General features: G+C 43.6%; 1 protein-coding gene across 1 annotated transcript in view; it reads left to right on the plus strand.

Moving 5' to 3' along the window:
- The window catches only part of CALCR (calcitonin receptor), a 266,191-nt gene that overhangs the window by 215,335 nt on the left and 25,374 nt on the right, over positions 1–25,482 (plus strand). Inside the window, exons 9-11 of the mRNA XM_027822731.3 lie at positions 5,828–5,888; positions 5,985–6,051; positions 11,148–11,366. Of these exons, the coding sequence (XP_027678532.1) occupies positions 5,828–5,888; positions 5,985–6,051; positions 11,148–11,366 (347 nt within the window). The remainder of the gene's footprint in view (positions 1–5,827; positions 5,889–5,984; positions 6,052–11,147; positions 11,367–25,482) is intronic.

Raw genomic sequence — 25,482 nt, forward strand, 5'->3', positions numbered from 1 at the left:
TCTTTCTTTTTGTGTCACATTTAAATGTTTCCTTTCTACACATTAAAACGGAGTAGCCACTTAGAAAGTTCAAAAGTTGGCTGGAAGTTCTAGGGCATGGCTGCCACTATAAGACATGCCATCGTGGCATTGGCCCTTAGTTTACACAGTAAATTGTTGTGTAAATTCTCATTTCATGGCTAGTGAATGTGACTCAACTGTGTTTGAAAACACTGTATATGTATACTATATAACTATAACAATAATCTGATTTCAGCCCTGTCAATTTCAGCACTAGGTGAGCTCGCTTTATTTACCAGACCCACTAAAGCAATAGTAAAACATAGCTTTTAAAGAAAAGAAAATATCTGAGAAAGTTCCCATGCTTCCCTGTGCTGAGGTAATTAAAATCATTGAATAGGTTTTGTAATATGTTGACCCTTGAGGCAACTGTGTATTTCTAGCATGAATTGTTCGAGCAACATTCCCTTCTGAGATCCCTTTCTTTACCTGATATTATTTCAGAGTTTTAGTAAATTACCCCTAAATCACTAGTCAGGAGAAATAGTTTCAAATGCACTCAGTTACACTCTGTTTTGCTGTTTCAAACAGCCCGAACTGCATTTAATTCAACGGGGGATCATTGGTTAGGGCCATGCTGAAACAGATTCTTTCACAATGTAACTGGAAGTGCACTCAAGCCTAACTCCATTTTGTGCCATAGCAGGAACAGGGCTCGCTTGTAGGGATTTGTCATATTTATCACTGGCTGGCTACTTTCAGATGCTTCCTAGAGGCTACAATTTATGATTTTTCACATATCCCTATATAGGGGACAGCACATAGCTGCACCACTCTGAGGAATGACCGAGAGAGGTTTGCTTGGTGCCTAAGGATGCACCGTCTCCCGCAGCGCTTCTTAGTCAGCCCAAGGGGTGTATGCTCTGTTTCATCTATAAGGATGGTACAGATTGCCCCTTCTCTTTCTGGTGAACCAGCCCAGCTCCAAGCCCAGGTCTGGGGAAAGAGAGAGTTGAATCATGGTCTCATCTTCTTCCGTCCCTCTCTGTGTGTTTTGCTTCCTGGAAGAAGTAAAGACCAAGCAGTCTTTATTCACTGTTTCTGGTTCTGGTTCACCCCTCCAAACTTTGTGGAACTGCACAAGGGCAGATCACAATTTGGCCTAAATTTGGAGAGTAACATTGGAAATTAAAACTAGATAAATATGAGCTTGCTGAACTATAATATACTAATGAAAACTTTCAATTGTGACCTAAAGATGTACATTTGAATGTGTAGAGCCAAATTCTCTGTGCATATGCACCTAACAGAATAATAAAACACCACTCTCACCATGTGTAGCACTGCACCTATACATTTTTCACGTAAACCCCTGGTTTTAAATTTTGGTATTACTAAGTGGCTCCATAAAAATGGGATCTGGAGTTCTTCCTGCTTCTTCTTCTGCATTATTGTCAGTAAAAAGATTCTGCAACTGGAACATCACTAATATTGTGGTTAGTGATGCATGAAACGGAAAAAGATCCAGTTTGATCTTCATTGACTCTGCAGTCCTAACTGTAGTGAAAAATTATTTTGGCAGCTGAGTAAGTGGATATCTCTTGAAGACCCCCAGAGAGCTGATACAGTGACCAAAATGACATCATATTGACGTGGTCACTTTTCTGGCCATGAGCATTCTTTGAAGGTGAACTGAACAAAGCTTTGCTTGCCAAGGCCTGAGTTCAGGTCTCTGTGTTTCTCCTAAAAGCACTGATGAGGTCACTGACACTTAAAGCAAGCAATCCAAAGAGCTACATTCCTCCTGACTATAGAAAGGAATAAAACTGTTTTTCAACTAGTTCACTTTGAAATGTATTAATTTTAGGGCTGTCAATTAATTGCAGTTAACTCATGCGATTAACTCAAAAAAGTTAATCGCAATTAAAAAAATAAATCCCGATTAATTGCAGTTTTAATTGCACTGTTAAACAATAGAATGCCAATTGACATTTATTAACTATTTTTGGATGTTTTTCCACAGTTTCAAATATATTGATTTCAATTACAATACAGAATACAAAGTGTACAGTGCCCACTTTATATTACTTTTGATTACAAATATTTGCACTGTAAAACTGACAAACAAAAGAAATATTGTTTTTCAATTCATCTCATACGAGTACTGTAGTGCAATCTCTTTATCATGAAAGTGCAATTTACAAATGTAGATTTTTTTTAGTTGCATAACTGCACTAATTAACCAAACGATGTAAAACTTTAGAACCTACAAGTCCACTCAGTCCTACTTCTTGTTCAGCCAATCACGAAGAGAAAAAAGTTTGTTTACATTTATGGGAGATAATGCTGCCCACTTCTTATTTACAATGTCACCTGAAAGTGAGAAAAGGCATTCACATTGCACTTTTGTAGCCAGCATTGCAAGGTATTCATGTGCCAGATATGCTAAACATTCATATGTCTCTTCATGCTTCAGCCACCATTCCAGAGGACATGTGTCCATGCTGATGATGCCTGTTTAAAAAACTGCATTAATTACATTTGTGACTGGACTCCTTGGAGGAGAATTGTATGTCTCCTGCTCCATGGTTTTACCCCCATTCTGCCATAAATTCCATGTTATAGCATTCTCGGATGATGACCCAGCACCTGTTGGTCATTTTAAGAACACTTTTACTGCAAATTTGACGAAACGCAAAGAAGGTATCAATGTGAGATTTCTAAAGATAACTACAGCACTCAACCCAAGGTTTAAGAATCTGAAGTGCCTTCCAAAATCTGAGAGGGACGAAGTGTGGAGCATGCTTTCAGAAGTCTTAAAAGAGCAACACTCCAATGCGGAAACTACAGAACCAAAACCACCAAAAAAGAAAATCAGCCTTCTTCTGGTGGCATCTGACTCAGATGATGAAAATGAACATGCATCATCAGCATGGACACATGTCCCTTGGAATGGTGGGTGAAGCATGAAGGGACATATGAATCTTTAGTGCATCTGGCAAGTAAATATCTTGCGATGCTGGCTACAACAGTGCAATCAGAACATCTGTTCTCACTTTCAGGTGGCATTGTAAGCAAGAAGTGGGCAGCATTATCTCCTGAAAATGTAAACAATGTTTGTCTGAGTGATTGGCTAAACAAGAAGTAGGACTGAGTGGACTTGCAGGCTATAAAATTTTACATGTTTTATTTTTGAATGCATTTTTTGTATGTAATTCTACATTTGTAAGTTCAACTTTCATGATAAAGAGATTGCACTACAGTACTTGCATTAGGTGAATTGAAAAATGCTATTTCTTTTGGTTTTTTTACAGTGCAAATACTTGTAATCAAAAACAATTATAAAGTGAGCACTGTACACTTTGTATTCTGTATTGTAATTGAAATCAATATATTTGAAAATGTAGAAAACAACCAAAAATATATAAATAAATGGTATTCTATTATTGTTTAACAGTGCTATTAATCGCAATTAATTTTTTTAATCACGTGATTAATCTCAATTAATTTTTTTAATTGCTTGACAGCCCTAATTAATTTATAAATATAAAGTCTACAAACTTAGGACCCTCCACAGTGTGGTAACCTCCACTGTGTGGTGGGCGGCAAACAAATAAATTCACATGAAAATATGGCTTTCGGGTGTGCAGAAAAAGGAATGGTGACTAGAAGGTACGCTAGCTTATCACTACAGAGCTGCTGGCGGCCCCACAGCAGCAATTGGTTACATATCAAAAGGGAGCGGCCAGCTAGAAAGTCAGAGATTTGGCTGGCAGTGCTAGAGCGAGGCGTCACTAAGACATGACACCGTAGCAGTGGCCTTTAGTTTGGTAATTAGCACAGCTGCTGGACTGTGGTGCACCAAAGTTCTTGTAAAGAGACCGCTTCATGCAACAAAAATAAGTCTACTCACAGGACTATGGGTTGCGAAGTTGCCGCTTTATTTAAATACATTGCAACAGAGTGTGTGGAGCAGTGAGGGGAACTCCGACTCAGTAAACAAGAAGTAAGGGAGCGTGGCCCCAACCCATAATACTCTGACTGACCTAGTTAAACCCTTCATGACTGGTTCACTACTTCTAAGGTGCTAATGGTGGGCCAGTGTAACTCAGAGGCAAGCACTGATGGTGATTCAGTCTCTAGGCCCCCTAAGAACTAGCACAGATGGGTTCCAATCACCACTCAGACACTTAGCTAAAGAGAGAGAGTATTTTCCCAGGGATGGCAAGAAAAGCAAAGGTTGCAAATACCCTCGCTATGGAGGCTTAAACACTTACAACTCAAAGTAAACAATAGCAGATCTTATTTGGGCCCCTGGGTCAGTCCAGCAGAGAGTTCGGACTCTTCAGGCTTAGTGCCTGGGGTGCCCTCTTCAGCCCAGTCTTCTATTCAAAGCAAATAGGAACTTGCAGGTTTCCAAGCCAGGATCACTTAATGGTATCTCTTTTATTGGGTCCCCTCTGTACTGGCTTCCTTCCTAGTCTCTGCTGCTTCCTCACAAGTCCCTCACAGACCTGCACCAGCCGTCACACCTTGAGCTACACAGTTGCTGGTGGTTTCTCCATGCATCCTGCTTCCTTGCTGCTCCTGGCTTGACATGCCATTGCTGTTTTTCCAAGAACCAGGACACATCCTAGGTCAGGGTCTTTCCATGTTTCTGGGCCCCTTCCACACACATGGTCAAGGGAAGGGGTTGTGCGGAGTTGTTGGATAAGGTCGTTTCCTGCTTACCAGGTCCATCACAGTTTACAAAGTAAAATGTTGTATAAATTAATGTTATCTTTTTAGCAAACCTCCCCTTTTCATGGTTCTTAGCCTGTTGGAATGGGAAGTAACATGCAAGCAGAGGGAAAGGCTTGATTACTGAATCACCATGCTGTTAATGGTGGGGGTGGGAAACTAGTGTGGCATGGATTTCCCAAGATTCAAGGGTTTGGAGGCAGGATTCTCAAAAAAAAAGCCCGGATGACTGGAAAACATCAAGCCTGCTCCTTCGGTCTAGGAAGAGAATACAGCATGGCAGGTTTCCATGCCTTCAGCCTCGTACAAGTGGTTCCCTCTGCAGGATTGGCATAAAAAGAAAAATGGGCCCCCTACAGCAGTCTGTAAGTGCAGTATCCTCCCCTTTCACATCAAAAGAGGACTTACGTGAGCTGATATGGGGATAGGAAGAGTCAGGATTTCTATCATATCCTCCTTACTAATGATAGACATGTGGAGTAGGGCCATCTGAATGTACAGTGTCTGGGAATCTGCAGGATTAGCAGAGTAAACACTCCAAGATTTCACCCGCTTGTAAGACTCCTGGCTCCACTCTATACATTTTCTAGGGCCTGGGCCTCAGCCTCAGTAAAAGCAGCCTGGTTGCTGTATTGTCATTTATTGCTCCATCACCTGGCATGCAGAATAAGTTACTGCTGCCCTATTCAGTGGGGATTTACATATCAAGGAACCCTGCTTTCCAAAGGGAATACTTCACCTAGAATATCATGCTCCCTCTCTCTCCTCCCCAGTGTGGCTGGCCATTCCCCCTTTCCCTGCATATATTTCAACATGCCTGGAGTGACTGACAGCAGCTTTGAGCTGAGATGGTAGCATGACACTTCTCCATGGCTGCTTTTGACAGAAGTATCACAATTACTCTCTTCTACATCTCACAACTGAGAAAGCCATATGACTCAAAGTCAAATGGAATTATAATTCTTTTGTCAAAGCTTTGAATTCCCATTTATACGTGATTTTTAAAAAGAAGAAATGTTATTTTTAGTGTCATATGAACTGCATGCCAAAAAATATGAAGGCTGATGTATACCGTTAATCATTGTAGGGTTTCCTTTAGTGCCAGCATCTATTCATGCTGTTGCAAGAGCCAAATACTTCAATGACAAGTGAGTATGAGTATTATATCTATTTTAAAGGTACTTAGCACATTTTATAGCTTTGTATAAAAATGTATTTGAATTAATGATATATTCTTCCTCCAGCTGCTGGATGAGCGTTGACACTCACTTGCTCTATATTGTTCATGGACCCGTAATGGCAGCTTTATTGGTAAGAATATTATTTGTTATCATGTTAATAGTTTAGTTGCTCTTCCCAGAAATGATGCAAAATTGCATTGAATAGAAGATTCTGTATCTTAAATAGGTTGGCCAAGGTTTTCAAAGGTAGCAAGTGATTTTGGATGCCCCACCTGAGACCCCCTTAAAGGGACTTGATTTTCAGAGGGTGGGTGCTCAGCACTTTCTGAAAATCAAGCCCCTTCAAGGTGTCTCAGGTTGGGGCAATCTAAAAACAGAGGCATCCAAAATCATTAATTCCTTTTGAAAATCGTGGCCAAGCTATTTAAACTACTGAATCTTCTATTGTATGCAGTTAACCTTACCTGTGCTAAATGTGCTGCATTATATGTGGTATACGTGAAATAACTATGTTTCAGACTAGCCTGAGACCAAGTCAATAATTCAGCATTGGTTTTCATAAATTCAGAGGCAGAAAGGAACATTGTGATCATCTCGTCTAACCTCCTGCGTAACACAGGCCACAGAACTTCCCCAAAATAATTCCTGTTTGAACTAGAGCATAGCTTTTAGAAAAATATCCTGTCTTGATTTTAAAATTACTTTTCCCTAGAGACATGATAGATCTTTACCAGATAGAAAAGTACCAGTAATGGAGAATCCACCACTACCCTTGGTAAATTGTTCCAGTGGTGAATTACCCTTTTTTGTTGGATGCTGTAGTAAAAGGAAACAGAGATAGGGAGCTAAACTGGGAAGAGGCTGGGGGGATAAGAACCTGAATAGAATGCTTGAGTAGGAGCAGCACAGAGCACGAGACAGCAAATCAAGGAAGTTGCAGCTAGGATTCCCAAGGTTGGCTTTTTTGTTTTTTTCCCACTCACTCTGTCTTGCCACCCTAGGCACCTGCAGGTTCTGCCTATATAGTAAAACCAACCTCGTAACTTCCATTAATGTTCATACAACAGGAGTATATGCATCAGGGAATCCACTAGTTCCACTGTCCTATTAATATAAAATACACAAACTGGTAAACAGATCTGAACACCCTGAAATTTTGGGAAAGTTTTTATTCATACCAAACATTAGTCCTATCTCCATTTGTCACCCAGATGCACTGTGTCAGCATCCCAACAGATTCAACTTTCATTGGCTTGGGGTCTGACATCTACTTGCAAACATCCACATTATTCTTCTGAGAGATCAAATGAGATGGTGCTGAGCATTGTGGAAATGTCTATAAATGAACATGGATCTGTTTCAGAGTAGTTAAAAATCTTTAAAATCTTGTTCTAAACCTCCTTTAAGAACTGTTATTGGATTTCAGCAATACCAAGCTGCAGAATGCTTCCTAAAAATTGTCTAGAAAATAACTTACTATCTCCATTCTAAGTTTAATTGTTCTAATCACATATGGGAAATGGAAAACTACACAGGATAGTTTTGTAATATAGCATTTGTGAAAACAAGTCACACTGCTTGGTATGGTAACAAATTTTCCTGCCTGGAATGAGAATACTCAGTGAGCTCCTCCTCTTTACAATCATTCACAGCCAATGTTCCCTTTAATTTTTTATATCCACCTGTGGAATGAATTTTGTTATGTGCACCAATATGGAGGTGACGTGTGGCAGGGGTGGGGCCAAGGGGTTTGGAGTGGGGAGGCTCAGGGCTGGGGCAGAGGGTTGGGGTGCAGGGGGATGAGGGCTCTGGGGTGGGGCCGGGAATGAGGGGTTCAGGGTGTGGGAGGGGGCTCCGGGCTGGGGCAGGGGGCTGGGGTGCAGGGGATGAGGGCTCCAGCTGGGGGTGTGGGCTGTGGAGTGGGGCAGGGGATGAGGAGTTTGGGGTACAGGCTGACCCAGGGCTGGGGCCAGGGGACAGCCCCCAGCCCTCTCCCCACTAGCAGCAGCTCCCAGGGAGAGGCGCTTCTCCCCACTGACAGCAGCTCCGGGGCCAGGGGAGAGGTGTCTTTCCCCGCGGCAGCCCTGCATGCCCCCAACTTGCTCCCCTCCCCACCTACCTCTCTCCTTTCCCCAGACCCCTATGGCTGCATGCCTGCTTGGCCCTTTTATCACAGACTCTCAGGACTCGTGCTCTCTCCCAGCTCTGTACGGTCCCTGGGAGGAACCCCCTTCAGTGCGACAGCCCTTCTCTGGGGTCCACTCTCTCTCTCGAGGGTTAAGCCATAGGCCCCTCTGCCTCCTGGAACAGCACCTCTCTGAATGCTTGTCTCTCACTGTGGCCCCCCCAAGGAGTTAATTCACTCTGTATCCCCTGGGTCCTCCACCCCCAGAGGGAATAATGCAACCCTAATCTCTAGACCGGAGTGACTCTCAGCCAGCGTAAAACAGAAGGGTTTATTGAGCATCTGAACCCAGCACAGGAAACTCTCCAGGCCCTCAGGCCTAACATCCCTCAGCACAATATATCTAGGTCTCTACTGCATCCAGGTGGGCTCTGACTGCTCTCTCTCCCCAGTCCAGCAGTCCCCTCCTTCTAGCCGAGGCATCCTATATCACCAGTCCCAACAGCTCCTCCCCTGTCCTTTGTCTTCCATCCCAGGTAAACAGGTTGCTGGGGCCCTCTCTCCTCCATCCTATGTTCCCCCTGTGGCTGGAACTGGTTGGTCAGGTAACCGGGGTCCTCTATCCTCAGCCCATTGTCCTTCCACTGCCCTGAACTGGCTGCCTTCCAAGCTGGGCTGAGCCTTTTGGTCACCAGGTCACCAGTCGCTAGGATCCCCCATATCCAGGCCATTGGCCCGGGTCCCAGGTGCTAGGTGAGGTCACACCTGGTCCTCTGCAACAACAAACCCTCTCCCACCACCTTGTTAAACATGCAGCACACAAGGAAACTGAGGTGCGCAGACACTATTCATGTAAGCCACTAGAAAATTCCCCAACTTCGTCACACCTTTATAGCCTGCTGTGCGGCCGTGCAGCTTAGAAGGAATTGAGCTCCCAGCACCGGATTTATTAAAGCATCCTAAAAAATTTCTGCTGTCATAATGCTGAGTCTGACAGAGGGCACGTAAGTCTTTTTGGATTTTTAATGCTCTTCTCCAATGCTGTATCTTTCAGACACCCTAAGAAAAAGATCTATCATGTTTCTAGGGAAAAGTTAATCTTTCTTTAAAATAGAGCTAATCCAGGCATGAGAAGGTGCTTAACCTGGAGAGACAGGGCTTAAATCCCCTCTCTCAGATGTGCAGGGGGTCAGTGGTTTATGGGAGCCCCACCATCACAGGTAATGCCTCCCCATCACCACCCCAATCCACAAGAGAGGGTGATTTTTAAAGGAGCTACTACCTTTTATTCCCTCACCCATCCAGACAAAGCCCCCCTTCCTTTGAGGTTGCAGGGGCTCAGTTATAATACCTGGTTTGAAAATGTGCTATTCATAATGTGGCTGTGTCATGGAAACACAATATCTGCTCTTTGCCCAGCAGAAACAGAATGACAGGCAGGTTCAAAGGAGCCACATCTTTTTACCTTAACAGACATTTTTTTTTAATCAGTTGCCTGAAGGAATTCTGAAAGTAAAGGTTAGGTGATCTGAGTCAGCGACGCCTGGGGGAAGCCTGGAGAATAAGTGGCGAATGGGGACACAGAAATCATTTATTATTCCTTGCTAAGCAGAGCACAAGTGTAAAACATTTGAGGTATTTCTCAGTAGTTACAATACTGAAGCTTTCCTGATCATGGCTTTTCACGCTGGAAGGCCCAGATATGCTCTCTCATCTATTTATGGAGTTACGACTATTTTAATATAGCTCTGAGTAATACAGCAAAATCATTTCAATGTTTTCAAAAATCTGACAAGTGGAGAAACTATGTCACTGCTATGTGCATGATATCGTGCCATTAGTGTGAAAGTACATGAGCTAGCTGTACTAGAAAGATGGAAAGTCCATATTCTGCTTATACTCAGGCTGTACCGTTTCCTTAGGGACCAAATGGCCTGATTTCCAGAGGTGATAAGCATGCACAGCTCCCATTGGCTTTAGCGGGAGTTCACGTGAATATCTGACCACAAATGTGAGTGCTGAGCCCTTCTGAAAATTCTGTCCCTAATGCCCCAATCCAGCAAAGTACTTAAGCACATGCTTAACTTTAAGCACATGAGTAGTACCATTGAGTTCAGTAAAGAACTCGATGGTACTCAGTGGGCATAATTTTAGTGCTTTGCCAGATTGGAGCCAGAGAGCTCAGCACCTTTCAGGATTGAGCCCTTACAGCCCAAAAAGGGATTTAGGGGGCATATCCTCCACTGATGTAAATCTGGCAGTAGGTGTGTTAAGGCACCCAAGGTTACGTACTTTGGTCTCAAGTATCAGGGGGTAGCCGTGTTAGTCTGTATCCACAAAAACAACAAGGAGTCTGGTGGTACCTTAAAGACTAACAGATTTATTTGGGCATAAGCTTTCGTGGGTAAAACACCACTTCTTCAGATGCATACTCCATGCATCTGAAGAAGTGGTGTTTTACCCACGAAAGCTTATGCCCAAATAAATCTGTTAGTCTTTAAGGTGCCACCAGACTCCTTGTTATACTTTGGTCTGTATGTCTGAAGGGGCAAGGCTGCGGAAGATTGGCGAGGAGCTAAGTGGTGGACTGAGCATGTGACTGGATGTAAGCGGAGGATGCAGGCAGTTTCAAAGAACTTTGTCTGACAGACCCTGCCAAAAGATATCTTAGCATAGCTCAGCACATTTTTTGCCTGTAAACAAGTCAGTTTATATAACAAGCATAAATTATACATGTAAGAATGTAACCAGCTGTTGACCCTATGAAACCCTGAGATAAGCACGGAGAATATAACACCGCAGAGGACTCCCCCTCGGCTCTCCCGAACGGCCAGAGTCCCCTGCAGTCCCTCCTCACGTCCTAGGGGCTCCTGCGCATATTGGAGCATAAGTTCTTCCTTCAATAAAGCGTAACTTACTATTTTCAGGCCTGAGTGTCATCCATTCGCTGGTATTTCCCCCCGCCCTTGCGGGCACAATGTCAATCCCAATGAGCTGTTGTTTTGAGCTCTAACAGGGTCATGAAGCTGTGTTTTGTTGTCATTGCTGGGTTTTGTATTTTAATTTGAGTGTTTTACCAATAAAGACTCTCTCTTTTTCAGGTCAATTTTTTCTTTTTGCTTAACATCGTCCGAGTTCTGGTGACAAAGCTAAGAGATACTCATCGGGCTGAGTCCAACATGTACATGAAAGCTGTCAGAGCCACACTAATCCTGGTGCCCTTACTAGGAATTCAGTTTGTCATTATTCCCTGGAGACCAGAAAACAGACTTGCTGGAGAAATATATGATTACATCATGCATATATTAATGCATTACCAGGTATGGAATATCATAGCAAGTTAGGTTTACATGTATTTGCCAGTAGGGTTAATTTTAGCAGAGGATTCTTTTGCCAAATGCTTTGTCTCTGAAAGTAATCATGACTGCTTGTTTTTTTTCCTTTTTCTCCAACATTTTCACATCATATATTCCCTTCTTCTGTGGCTCTATTATTAGTGTGCAAACAGTCACCAGTAGCTTGGGGAAATGCTTCAAGAATTACAGAATAGTGATGTTTCTGCACTGAGTAGAGAAAATTGAGATCACATAGGGCTTTAAATGTTGTTCAAAGCCCTGCTAATGCAAATGTGCTCAGACAGCCTTTCCAAAAACACTGCAGAGGGGATGATATTAAAATTAACTGTATGTGGAAATCGCTGTGTCAAGGAAGAGATGTTTGTACACAGTGGAAGAAAGGATCAAGATGATTAAGGCTCAGTTAATTGTTAACTCGCAATTTTAAGCTGTTTAAATTAAAATACAACTCTAACATTTTGATTTTATAAGCGTTTTGAAAGAACAGTATCAATATTTCAAAAGGGCTGTCCTCTATTTTCTTTCTTTTGTACAGTAATACATCATTTTCAATTGCTTGGCTGTCTACCCTGGCTTCAATGCATGCTGTCCATCATTCACCAAGGGTGGCAGACTTCAAAAAATTGCACTTGTGATATTAATATTATACATGTGTAAAGTGATCAAACATCCCATTGGCCTCTACTTATTTTTTTTTTCGTGCAGAGGCTCATGATGGAGAATTATTTGAAAGTTACAGATCAGTGAGTCAGTGTGCAAAACAATTTCCCCCCTCCCAAGGGGAAAGTAATAACATAATAATTCCACTGATATCTATGTATCAATTACCTTGACATATTAGGCCATATTTTCAGCTGCATGTACAATGATTGGTTTTCAGGCATTTTGAGAAGTAGACAATGTACCTGGTTACTCAAACCACAAATTTGCCTGCATACATAGCAATTGCAGGAGCAAAAGTTGTCCATAACAGGTGCATGTGTATTGTAGTAGGTGTTGTACCTACAGCACTGTTCTATGCCTTGCTTATCAATTATAATTGTAACCCTTCTGCCCGTCAGAGTTGGCAGCAACAAGGGCCGGGTTCAATATCTAGGGGATCCATTCCAATAACACAATGCAAACCGGCTCGAGCCCCCACCCAGTGACCTGGGACAAATATATACCACCCCCGCTGGGCGCCTTCAAGAAGCAATACTTCCCCTCTCGCAAGCACCTAGTCTGAGTGTAGCAAAAAGCCTTTTAATAACAGAGAGAAACAATGTGGCATTATGTTGGGGAAACACCACCAACAGGATTCATAACACAACCCATGAGCAAAAAACCCACCCCAAGCAAATTGGGGCATGCCCTTTCCCTTTGGTTCTTGAGTCCAGCAACCCCAAAAGACCCAAAAGTCCAATGACCCAAAAGTCTCTGTCCCTGGTCAGGGCAGCCTCAGAGTTCAAAAGTTTATCTGCAGAGCTTTACCTCCCAACCTGGGTGGAGATGGGGGCGGGGGTAAAAGGCATGATCTGAAGCTGACCACCCCACAGCTCCATAGGCCTTCGCTCCACTCCACCACGAACTTCGCCCCACGAACTGCTTCACTCAGCTCCTCTCCGCTCCCCACAAGCAGCTCCCGCCGTCCCACGAACTGCTCCGCATCCCACCAGCAGCTCCCGCCGTCGTATGAACTGCTCCACCAGCCTGTCCACAAGGCTCTCCAGCCGTCCCGCAAACTGCTCCACAATATATCTTCAGGCTCCCCCACTACTTAACACAACGCACAGTGATTTCAGCTCTTAGTCAATTCAGCTTGTAGTAGGGGAGCCTCAGTGCTGGTGCACTATTAGCCCAAAGTGAGCTCAGCAGCCTGTAATTAGACTCCTAATGAAATCAAAATTAGCTCTGATATTCCACAGTGGAGAGAGGAGGAAGTGCAATTAGCATGTAAGGCCCTCACCAAGGGGCCCATGCCACCAAGTATTAATACTTGTCCCCAACCTCTCTCAATTCACAGACTTTTGGAACCCATGACCCTTGCCTAGCGAGTGCTACTTAGTTGATGGTGAGTCCCTCCATCATAACAAAAGGCCAAGTACAGTTCCACTGTCTTTGATTCCCATAATCAGGGTAATAACAATTTATTCTTCCTGCCCCAATAACAGAGACACTGGGGATCCCACAGCAGCCAAAGTGACCATTTGGGCAGCTATGGCCTCGTTCTAGGCGGGGTGGGTGTGCCTATGCAAATGAGATCGGCCCCTGAAGTTCTTTTCCACAACTTGCCACACCTCACCACCAGATGTCAGGGTGGAGCTCATCCTGACACTGCTTACATAGTTGCCAGGAAAAGTGCTTATTCACAACTTACGTGTATTTGGTGGAAAATTAAATTATTTTATGTAAAATAAGCTACAGTAATTGAAAAAAATTATGTTGGATTTTTGCTAACAATGACACTCAATTCTTTGTGCAAGTAAACCATTGAATGAAAAACTAAAAATAAATTCAGGTGGCCTATAGGTAGAAAAGCTTATAGCAGAAGCTGTTTCCACTCATTTCTTGTAAATAAATTTGAGTAATTATTTAGGAGGTGCTTATTTCAGCATGGACAAGTGCGTGGTTAGCAGGGACAGCTGGGTGTAATTCTTAAAAGCTCCATCTTTATATCATAATTCCCATCAGACATGGTGAGAAGGTGTGTATCTTTTCCTGTTGTAGGCACCGCTGTGTTTTGTCACGTCTGTGGTCTCTAGGGATACAAGTGTGCCTTTCCTAACATCGTAACTGAGTGTCAGGCTCATGATACAGCTATCTCCACTTACAGTGAGGCAATGTGACCCTGGGGATAATCATTTTATTTATAAAACAACACTGAGAATTAATACAAAATCCTAATAACAAACAGTAGGAATTAGAACATACCAAGGCAATGGAAAAACCAAACAAAATCCTAAACAGAGGCATCCCTGAAAAAAGGGGTAGTCCTTCCATGTCATTAGAAGGGAAAACACAGCGGGAAGAGAAGTGCCCTCAAACACGGTTGTAAAGTGGGGAGGGTTAAGGTGAGGTAGAGGTCCAAGGAAAGCAAATTCTACCTCCTATGGGCTTCCACAGCCACAGATCAGTCCCCGAGCAAGTAAAATGGGTCTCTGTGCTAGGATTTTTGGCCAGAAATTCCCCACTGTTGCTGCCACTGCTTCAGCTCTGCCAATAGTAAAAGTGGCGGGTGCTGTAGTGTAGACAGGGCTCCAGATCACCACCACCATTTTATCCTCAATGGGGGGGAGCCACAAACTACTTTGTCATCTAAACCCCAGACTTAGGCACCTACATCTTGGGTTGGGCACTTATGTCCCAGTCTGGGCTCCACTGAGATCTGCAAAACTGCTGCCAAAACCTGTAGGAGCCTAAATCACTCAGCACCTATGTTTTCAGGTTAAAATTTCCCTAGGTGCCCATGTTTCTTCCTCTGGGCATGACTGTTCCACTGTAGATAGTTACCTGCTCATAGGTCCAGAGAGAGAATGACTCTAATTCAGTGGCTAGGGTACCTACCTGGGAGGCCAGAGACCTCAGGTCCACTCCCTCTTCTCCATCACTCTTTCATTATTTATCCACTGTGTAACAGCTTCAATGGGGGAGACTGAAGGAGCCCCACATCAAACTATCCCATAGCTCAGTGGTCAGAGCACTTTCCTGACAAGTGTGAGAATCTTTTCAAGTCTTTTTTCCCTTCTGACAGAGAGGGTGGAAATGAACTTTGGTCTCCCACATCTCAGCTGAATGCTCTCACTGCTAGGCTAAAAGTTATAAGATGGGCACCACTGCCTGTTCCTCTGGCTGCTTTGTGTGGAGCAACGCAGGTGCCTAACTCAGTCCTGCAAGAAACAGCGTAGGCATCTCATCTGCCTGGCTCCAAGAGATGGGATCCCACTTGTGGATCACAAGCAGAGATAGTCACCTCTGTGCAGCCCAGGCTTAAGCACATATCCAAGAGAGGGGTGGACTTTGGCACACTCCTCTCTGGTCAGTGTCTCCCATTGGTTAGATTAGGCAGCTCCTTGCCTAGTTTGCTGGCTTTCTGGATCATATCCTAAGGCGTCTGTCTCTCCCCATTCATTGTATAGGGATCCTAAGTGCCAAACTCGGCTTTGTGGATCTCAGTGTTGTTCCTGTGATTTTCTAGGAACCTAAAAGTTAGGCACCATGATGCTCAGTGTTGCAACCCCTCGTTCACACAGGTACTTGTCGCAGAAAAACTTTTGTCTTTCAGGGGTGGGAGGGTTAACACCTGAGTTAACACTCAGGGTTAAGCCTGAGTTCCTTCATGGATCCCACCCTATGTTCTCTAACCTTGTTCAGAGAAGTTCTATTTGAAATGTCAATCCATCACTCCGTATATTCCCACCATTCCTACCAACAGCCACCCCACTGACAGCAACAATGGAAAACTTTATCTAGCATCTCCTAGTGTAAACAAATTCTTGGGACATTTGGCCAGAACTCTTAAAGTTGGTTGGTACAGAGCATTGGGAATATGAGTTACATTATAATTATCAGTGTTTCCAATAGCAGTGGTGTATGGTCACAATGTACTACATAGCAACATGTAACAACATAAGTTATTTCATGAGTGCCCTGCAGTTGGGTATCAAATCCTTAGCTGGGTATCAAAATGCAGATTTTCTGGGGTAGTTTTATTATGAGTTAGAGTTTTGGATCATTTTCAGAGCATTTCTTTTCCAGGTATTTCTTATAACAATCACATATTCAGAATAGTCACATTATTGTGACTCTCTGTGTGCTCATTTTCTTGTAGCACTGTTGATGTAATTAGCAGTTATTTCTTTATATGGTTTCAGTGTAACTTTTACGTTCCGCTCTGAATTGTTTAAATACTTGTTTTCCCAGCATCTTCTCATAGCTAGTATGACAGATTTGGGGTTTGTTTGTTTTTCGATAACCCATTGCAGCAGTATATGACAATTGTGATTTGACATACTGAACAAACCGTCCACTCGCAATTAGTACAAGTACAAACTGCAACGCTGCAGTCTATTGTCAGAATAGGAGGACTGAAGATCACGAATGACAGAGTATTTGTTCCCAGAATAAACTGTACTTTTTCACAGGGTATTATTCCTAGCTGGAAAACAATACAGTGAGGTGTTCCCTGCTAGGTTTCCCACACTAAAGGTCAATTTGAATAGTAGGAGCCACTCTTGCTCTAAACTGTTCTTTCTTCTTTATGAGACTATCCTCCACACTCATCATTTCAAGCAGAAGTGGTCTGTTTCCCCGAACATTCTGCTTCACTGCAAACATATGCTATTCATTATATGGGCTATGATAGGTTATTTGTTCATCACTCAAATGCAGTGCCTCAGTATTGTCACATCATGTTTGTTACTATACAGAGGTCAAAATCCTCCTAGCAGATCTGTGGAGTTGATCTATAAATTATAAAAAGGAAGCCTTTTTTTCCCCCTATTGTGACACTGAAAAATGGTGTAGGCTGGAGGACTCAATCACCAGCCTGGGAAAAATAATCAGCACTGCCCAGTTCAGTTCATGGCCTTTACCTCAGGGATCTGTTTATTCTCCAGTACAAAAGAAAGGAAAGAAAGGAGCAACAAAATAATGTAATAGCCCTGTTCTCAACTTTGATTCTGGGGCTCCCTGGCTTCTGGCAGCTTAATGGACAAGACATCCACCCCAATAGGAAGTGGGCCACAGGGCTCCCACCCCCTCACGGTCCTCTGCTGTAGTCACAGAAGAGTTTATTCCTAGCCCTCTTTTAGTCACAGGCTCCGTTAGGGAGCTGGGGCCTTCATGTATATTCCCTAGCTGATAATCAGACCCAATAACCTGATGCTGCCAAGCTGTGTTCCATGATTCCTAGCGCTTCCCTGCTGGTCTTCTCTCCAGAACAGGGCTGGCTGCTTTCAAACCCCTCTGAACCTTAAATCCATGTTACAAATGGCTTCTCTGCTCCAGGTATGAATATGTGCTGTTTCTGCGCCATAGTGGTTCCAAGAGATCTCTCAAATGGAAATTTAGAGCCCCCTCAGCATCACCAATACAAGTTGTGCAGTTTCAAAATATGTGGAACTGAAGATTACATAAAACAGAAGAGACACTTCCCCCATTAAGAGGAGTATTTAAAGCATAGCAGCTATCTCAGAAGCAGAGGCTCTAGCTAGAAGGATGGACACGTCTATCCAACTGAACACAGACATCCACTAATATAAGTGTCTCAAAGCAAAGATTTGAATTCCAGAACATCTAGTTAATTATTGATTTTCCTTAGAGGGCATGATTTTCAAAAGCCTATAAAATCAGTCTGGCAGTTTATGGAAGACATCATCCTGCCATATATCTCATACAAAATTACAGAATTTTGCACACAGGTTCCTTTCACCAGCACTCAGAAGTCCCTTAGAAGCATGAAAAATTTCTCCATGGTGGCCTGAAGAGAGGTACTTATATGGGAGAGCAAGCGGCATCCCATAAAGAAGTGAAGTGGTGTGCACCAGGGAGTTCAGGTGTGAATTCTGTCCTCCCACCGTGCTTGCACTCATGCAGCGCAAATCCACACTGCCCATTACTGCAGTCTATCTAGCTACAGGTCTCCCTGGCCCTGATTCAGCAAGGAACTTCAGCATGTGCCTAACTTTAAGCACCTGAATAATCCTGCGGCCGTCAATATTCACGATGCCTAAAGGTACTCATGTGCTTAAATACCTCACTGAATCAGAGCTCCTGAAAGTTGGAGTTAGCCCTTCATAAGAAATAAGATTAATTCAACATTTTGTATCAGCTTCTGAGCAAAATGCTCAGTATTTAAGCACTTGCCTTGCCAAATAAGGACACAGCTCACAGGAGGTCACAGGCCTCAATTACATGATGTTTGCTTTGTATTTTCTAAGAGCAGGTTTGATTTTTTTTTGAGAGAGAAACTGCTTGGAGCTTGTAAATTTAACTCCTGCTGACAAGTGGAGTAATTGCTTTATGCAGAGCAAAACTAACCATTTAAAAATACCATGCTGCTTTGCTCCGTTTTACAAGATATGCATTCATGCACACCCAGGTTTAAAAGGACAGCACTACTAGTGCTTTGTGCCAAAGCAGACAGAAACTTTTCATCCTGCCATGGAAAGCTAGAGCTATGGGGCTACTCCTGACAGGATGAATGTTTCTTTCATTTCCTGTTCTCTTTTACTTGGGTTGCTGTTCATTTTTAAACTCTCTTGGTGTATTTCAGCCACTAAGAATGGCAAAAAGATGTTTTCTGCCACTTGGTATTTCTAGAGCACTATTTTTGTACAATATATTCCTGCATAAAAGGGGCAGTAGTGGAGGCTCCAGCAGTGAGAGGATGGGATAGTGAGTGCCCAAGCACTCAGCGTCAGCCGTTTCTCAGCAGGAGACCTACCATCTTCCCTCCTCACCTTGACCCTCTCCCTCAACGTGGCCAGTAGCAGAGACTTTCCAGATGTTTTCTCTGCACAGTGCCTCACATAAGTCTCTTATATTTTTATGCCTCTCTATTCCATGTGAAGCATAGGGCCTTCACCACGGCCTTCCATCTTTGCTGCTGCAGTCTTGAGCTATGTCTTCACTCATCATCAGCTATCCCTCGATACAAGGATGACGGCTGCCAAGGGAAAAAAAGTCATTGATGAGACTTATGATGGCTGAGGAAGCCAATCCGTGCACTACAGGTTTTTCCACGTAGATGACAGGTGGTTGCTTGGAGAGAACACAACTGCTGGTCAGGATGCTGCACACTTTCCTTCATCCTCTGCCATTTTGCCGCCTCTTGAGCAGGACAATTCTCTTCAAAACAGGCTGAGGCTCGATGTTTGATGCAATGCCATTGCAGTCTATTGCCAGGCAGCTTTTCCCAATTCATGGGGTCAATGCCTCTGTTCTGAAGATATACTTTCAGGGTGTCCTTGTAGTGTTTCCTCCGGCCCTCCCGAGTCCTCTTACCATGACAAAGTTGAGAAAAGAGGACTTGCTTTGGAAGACGAGTATCAGCCATCTACACACAATGGCCAGCCCTGCAAAGTTGATGTTTCATAATCTTCACCTCAACACTGTTGATGTTAACTGTCTTCACTAGAAAAGCTGCAGATGTAGCACTTCATGTAGATGCTCCCGAGTGTAGGGGTTCTCCAATTGCTGTAGTTAATCCACCTCCCTGAAAGGCAGTGTTGTCTAAACTGAGGGTTAGATCAGCTTTACTACATCACTCAGGGCTGTGGATTACCCCTCAGCTATGTAGCGGGGCTGACTTAACTTTTTAGTGTAGACTTGCCCAGGGGCGGCCCTAGACCAAATGGCGCCCAGGTGAGGAGCATTTTTGGTGCTCCCCTCTCCCCATTTGTTAAACTTTTGAATACATTATTTTTATTACATTTGTGATCCATTTCATGACTTTGATGCACAATATGCGTGCATGATTTATCCATCATAAGACAATACATTTGCATGCTAGGATCTGTAAATCTGTATTTTTTCATGCCATATATAAGCAAATAAAAAAAATTTCCTCTGTGTTTATAGAACCTTTTTAACTGAAATGTACTAACATCAAGAAATTGAACTGTGCACCAACATTGGGTGGGCCAGTATTAAATAGTGTTACAGTAAGTGACTGCCTTAGAAAGTAAACACTAGTCCTTTAGTTCAAAAGGTCGCTTTTCTTGCCTTTGCCCATGCAAACTGAAGCACAGCATCAGAGAAATCCAAACACTGGCCAATGGCATTTTCAAGTGATAAAATAGCAAGTGATGTCAGTCTCTCATTGACCATCGTCGATCGAAGATATGTTTTAATGAGCCTGAGCTTCAGAAAGTTGCGCTCATCACTCACGACTGTGACCAGCAGCGTGAGCAGAATCCTCAAAGCTATCCACATTAGGGAAAGTATCCTTCAGCTCTGCATCATGGATGAATTGGAGAACTTGGAGTGGAGAGTGCTTCCTGTGTTGCAAAATGTGACTGGTTGTCCAATTCTATATAGAGTTCTTTATCATTGACATCCAAACATTCCCCATATGTCACATCCAGTGAAGGTCCATACAATTTTTCAAAAGCATTTTCCTGTCTGCCAGCAGCTTACTACAGTCATACAAAAAAACCCAGGTCTTTTTGTGGTGCTTCATTTGTCCAAACCTTTCCTAGACGGATACTCAGGCAGTGCCAACGAGTAAGCAAAAAACCTCTCTTTTGAATTTTTCTTCTGAGGTTCCCATCACCTCACTCTGCTCTTTTAACCAAACTGTCTCTTCTTCCAATGAATATCAGTTTCCTTGAAGACAGGCTCAACTCCTAAGTTTTCCGCCATTTCTTTGGCAGCAGTGATGGCATCTGTCAGGAGTGCAGTCCATTATTATGGCATAGTACTTCACTTTGCCGAGCCACATCAATATGTTTTGTATTGTTTTGCTGCAGTCATGGTCCATAGTTTCTTTACAAACTACTCAATGTAGGTGCTCACGCATGACGTCATCGTATGCCCCAAGGAGCGCTACCAAACCAAGGAAATTACCATTATGTTCAGTGAACAAATTATCCGACAAGCCCCAGAAAGTCAAATTATTCTTTGCAAGGGAGAGATCAGATGCTCGAGCACGTTCCGCCAGTGCTGGGTTTCTACATTAATAATGTGCGGGTTTTCTGTGTCTGTGCATTTACTCAGCTTGAGCCTGGACTCAACCTCCAACCACTAGGAATAGGCCGTAAAATGGCCAGGTGACTTTCAGTGTTGCTTCACAGCATCAGCAGAGTTATGCCAGTAATTGTACCCGGAAGGCACAAGCAAAGATTTGGCATTCTTGTCAAATATTTTGCAACAAAATCAGAACACTTTGTCAGTTGATTTCGAGTAAACTAGCCAACACCAATTCAGTTTCTCACCATTCTCAAGCACACTTTTGCAGTGTGACTTTGAGAAGTGTCGTTTCTGCTCATTTACTGGAAACATAATATCCTCAATTTTGCCTGGCCGGTTCAAAATTGTACGATCAATATTGGCAGAGTATAGGATGGCCAGCCATAAAGCAGGATCTGGTATATTGATTTGTGGTGTGCCGTTTTTCTCATTGCTGTTTCTGTCATCATGTGAGGCTGATTCTTCTTTATCATTGCTCTCCTTCTCATGTACACCAGATTCTTATCTGTCATTAGTCTCCTTTTCATGTGAGCCACATACTTCTTTATCATCACTCTCCTTTATGCTACCAGGAAAACTGGACTATTCTCCATCACTTTCCTCACGTTTCCATCCTTATCTTCAGGTAAATCTGCTAATTCCTGAGGGCATGGCTACACTGGAAACTTCAAAGCGTTGTTGCGGTAGCGCTCCTGCAGCAGTGCTTTGAAGTGCGAGTGTGGTCGCGCACAAGCGCTGGGAGAGAGGTCTCCCAGCGCTCCTGGTAATCCACCTCCATGAGGGGAATAGCTCCGAGCACTTGGAGCATGGCTCTCAGCACTCGGAGCCTGTTTACACTAGCGCTTTAAAGAGCTCTGACTTGCTGCGCTCAGGGGGGTGAGTGTAAAGTCATAAAATGTAAGTGTAGGCAAGCCCTTAGTAATAGGACTTCCATCATCTTCACTTCACTCCTCAATTTCTTCTGTACTGCGACGATCGCTACTACCTAAAGCCTAGCCTATGTTGTTCTGTTTCAGATATTTTCCCATCAAATTTGCCCCTTGCTGCAAATTAGATTGCAATGGAGCTTTTCACTTCCTATGCTGAGCTCCTCAAGGCTCCTTTGGGGGCATCTTTTCTTTTCTACAGAGTAAAACAGACAGTATTAGGGAGAGCAAATGTCTACCTTCCACAGTCTTAGAAAGTCATCAAACATTACGTGTTAAGCATGGCAAAAGAAGTAACTATTTCTTTTATATTGTTGCGTACATATGGGTCAATAGATATTGCTGGTGTGTCATTATATATGTCCTTGGTTAGTCGCTACTTTTACAGTCTTCAAGTCTTAAAACACAAGTACACTTATGCAATTACACAATAAAACAAGATTCACAATATTGCAGCTAGGCTCTCACTTCACTTCATTCTTTTATCTCACTGACTGACTGGCTATTCCTTGCCCCTTAAATACTCGCAAGGGCACAGCTGAGAACATTCTAGGAGGTTCAAGGAAAATGTACTTCTCAGAAAGTCTGGAAGGTTCCATGAGATTCTACAAAGGTCCAGAATATTCTAGTCAGTTAATGAAAAATCAATCCACCTATGGACGGGGCGGCTCTACCAATTGTGCTGCCCCAAGCAGTCGCCGCCAAATTGCCGCTGCCGCAACAGCAGCAGAGCTGCCACTGAATTGCTGCTGCACCCGGAAGCCGCCGCGGCAGGAAGAGCAGCGGAGCTGCCGCCGAATTGCCGCCGCAGGACACGGACCACCACCCCATTCTCAATGCCGCCCCGAGCACCTGCTTGGAAAGCTGGTGCCGGGAGCCGGCCCTGCCTATGGAATACCTGAAACATTTTACTTCAAATATTCTATTTTCCCTTTTGTTGCTAACAACATAAACAGCACCCAAAGCCTGGCACCCCCCGAGCCCAGCACCCTAGGCAGTCGCCTGGATTGTCTGTCCCTAAATCTAGACCTGGACCTGGACCTAGCCTTATCTTCTTCCTATGATCTTTCATTTATCCTTCTATTGTGTGTTTCCTTGTTATCCTTGGTCCACCTCATCTCCTCTTGCCCTGGGTATTCCAGTCTAATGTCTGTCTTGTTATGTTACTTGAGTCTGTTCTCTATGTTGTCCTAGTAATCTTCATTTTCATTCCATAATTTCCTGTCCTATTGGTTTCTGCTTTGTCTTCCTTCAGAGTTCTTCATTTGTGATTTTTTTTTTCTGGCCATCTGATCGTGAGGATTTGTCTAAGGCAGCTGTTTATGAAAACGTAGAGTTCAGATAATAAGAAGGTCTTAATAAGTCTCCAAGTTTCAGCACCATATAGTAAAATCAACTTTACAGTGAAGTTAAATATTCAATGTTTAGTTTCGATTTCTGTTTCTCCAGAACTTTAGAGTTACACAGGCTTGAACAGTACTTGTGATTAATTGGGAAGGGTACTACAGAGACAACCCAGAGTAGGATACTTCACTTCTCAGTTTCCATTTCCTGAAAGCGCAGTTTCATTCTGCATGCAGGCGCAAACTTGCTCAATTTGGTGACAAATAAATGTTTACTGCTCTTTTCTACTGTCTGCTCTGCAGGACCTGCGTGTGTGCACCAGATTCTGTTCTGGCTCATACCCACATCCTCACCAGAATGGTTCATTGAATTCCAGTTTCAAGACCAACTATCCAACCCCCAGGATCTTTGAATGAGGCCATCTCTTAAACAGTACAATCCCACTGAAGGCAATAGGGTTGCACAGGTGTAATTGACCGCATGGAGGTGCACACAGCACTGGGTTTATAATGACACTGATGGCGTTGAGGGGTTGGGCCCACACTCAGAAGGGGCCCCAGCACTGAGACTCTGGTTCCGCCCCCGCTCAGCCTCTTCCCCCCCCCAAGGCTCCACTCACCACTTGCACCTCTTCACCCCCTCCTCACTCCTCTCCGCCCCCTCGCCCCATGCAAGCAGTGGGCGGGGCCTCGGGGGGAAGAGGTCGAGCGGGGGCAGATTAATCCAGCCTTGAGTGAAGAGGTATAACTGAGGGCAGCATCACACCTACAAAATCTTTATTGCTGGTGATGAGGCACAATGCAGAAGGCAGGCAGTTTGGCTGCCAAAATTCAGGCTGAGCTTGCAGGCCTAGCAGTTAGCAAGTATCTCTTTATTGGTAAAATGAGCAAATTTAATATGGAGTCATTGAGACACAATCCACGTGAAACCCCATCGAGCTATTTTTTACAAGTCACCTTTCAGAATATAACTCTACTCAAAGACACTGTTGTGAAGTGAAAACCAAACCAAATAACTGTTAAGCAAAGAATGTGCTTAGACCAATATTGGCTCCAAACATGGGAAAAATCTAGCCATCAATTCAAGAAGACGCACAAATGTCCCAAGGCTGGTAAATTTGAACATACACTAGGGCAGGGTTCAGCAGAAGGCTGTGATTCAGGTGATCTTCGTAGAGTTTCAGTAGTTAAATAAAAAAGAATGTCAGAAGTTGTAACTTTGGTGTTAATCCTAAAGTAACACCAGTCCTGACTTACGCTCTCCACTCCAAAATCAATGTTATCGCATGTCTCTGACAAAATATAGCAGGAGAGCTTAATTACTCCATACAGTGAGTGGAGAAGGCAGAGAGAAGTCTGTTTGATGGAGGATGAGTGACCTCAGCTTCAACAAAGATTGCAGCAGCTCGAGTAGAAACTAATGGTATCAGCAAAGAACACTGGAGATACAGAAAAGAGAAATTTAAGGAGTAATCTGCACACTGTGGTCCTCAAGGAAGGAATCAGTGGCTCCCCCACCAATGACATTCTTGGAAATGCAGCTCCTTGCTGTTTAAAGCTAGAGTACAAACACAGCAATCTTAAAATCAATTGTACCCTAAATCCCCTGGCTCAGAAAACGCAAAGCTAATATCTAATAATACTGTGGTTCTGCAGTTTCACAGGTAAGGAGAAAGTACATGTGGAGCTGTGAATGCTGGTGGAGCAAAAATAAAAATGGAGAAGATTTTTCATATACCTTGCAGCATAAGTACAGAAGGAAAGCATGGCATCCGTTTAGGTAAAGATAAAGACATCCCAGAGAGTAAAAGCATGTCTACACAGCCCACAGGAGCAAGCCTCCCAACCCAGGTCGGCAAACTTGGGCTAGGGGGCTCCCACTAGCGCTCTAAAAATAACTGTGTAGAGAAGTGCTTCAAAGTTGCCGCTTAGGCTCTGAAGCCCACCCCCACCCTCAGGCTTGCTTCCACAGGCCGTGTAGACACCCCCTAACGGCCTTGCAGTCTCAGGAGGAGCTTGTGGTGTATCTCGGGGCTATGATGCTCACATTTCACAACCCCAGTGAAGAAGCAACATTTATCCAACAGAAAGTGTCTGAGGCCCTGATGTTGAAAAACAAGCAAGTCACTCTCCAGTATTGAC

Source organism: Chelonia mydas, chromosome 2 (assembly GCF_015237465.2).
Source record: "Chelonia mydas isolate rCheMyd1 chromosome 2, rCheMyd1.pri.v2, whole genome shotgun sequence".
NCBI lineage: Eukaryota > Metazoa > Chordata > Testudines > Cheloniidae > Chelonia > Chelonia mydas.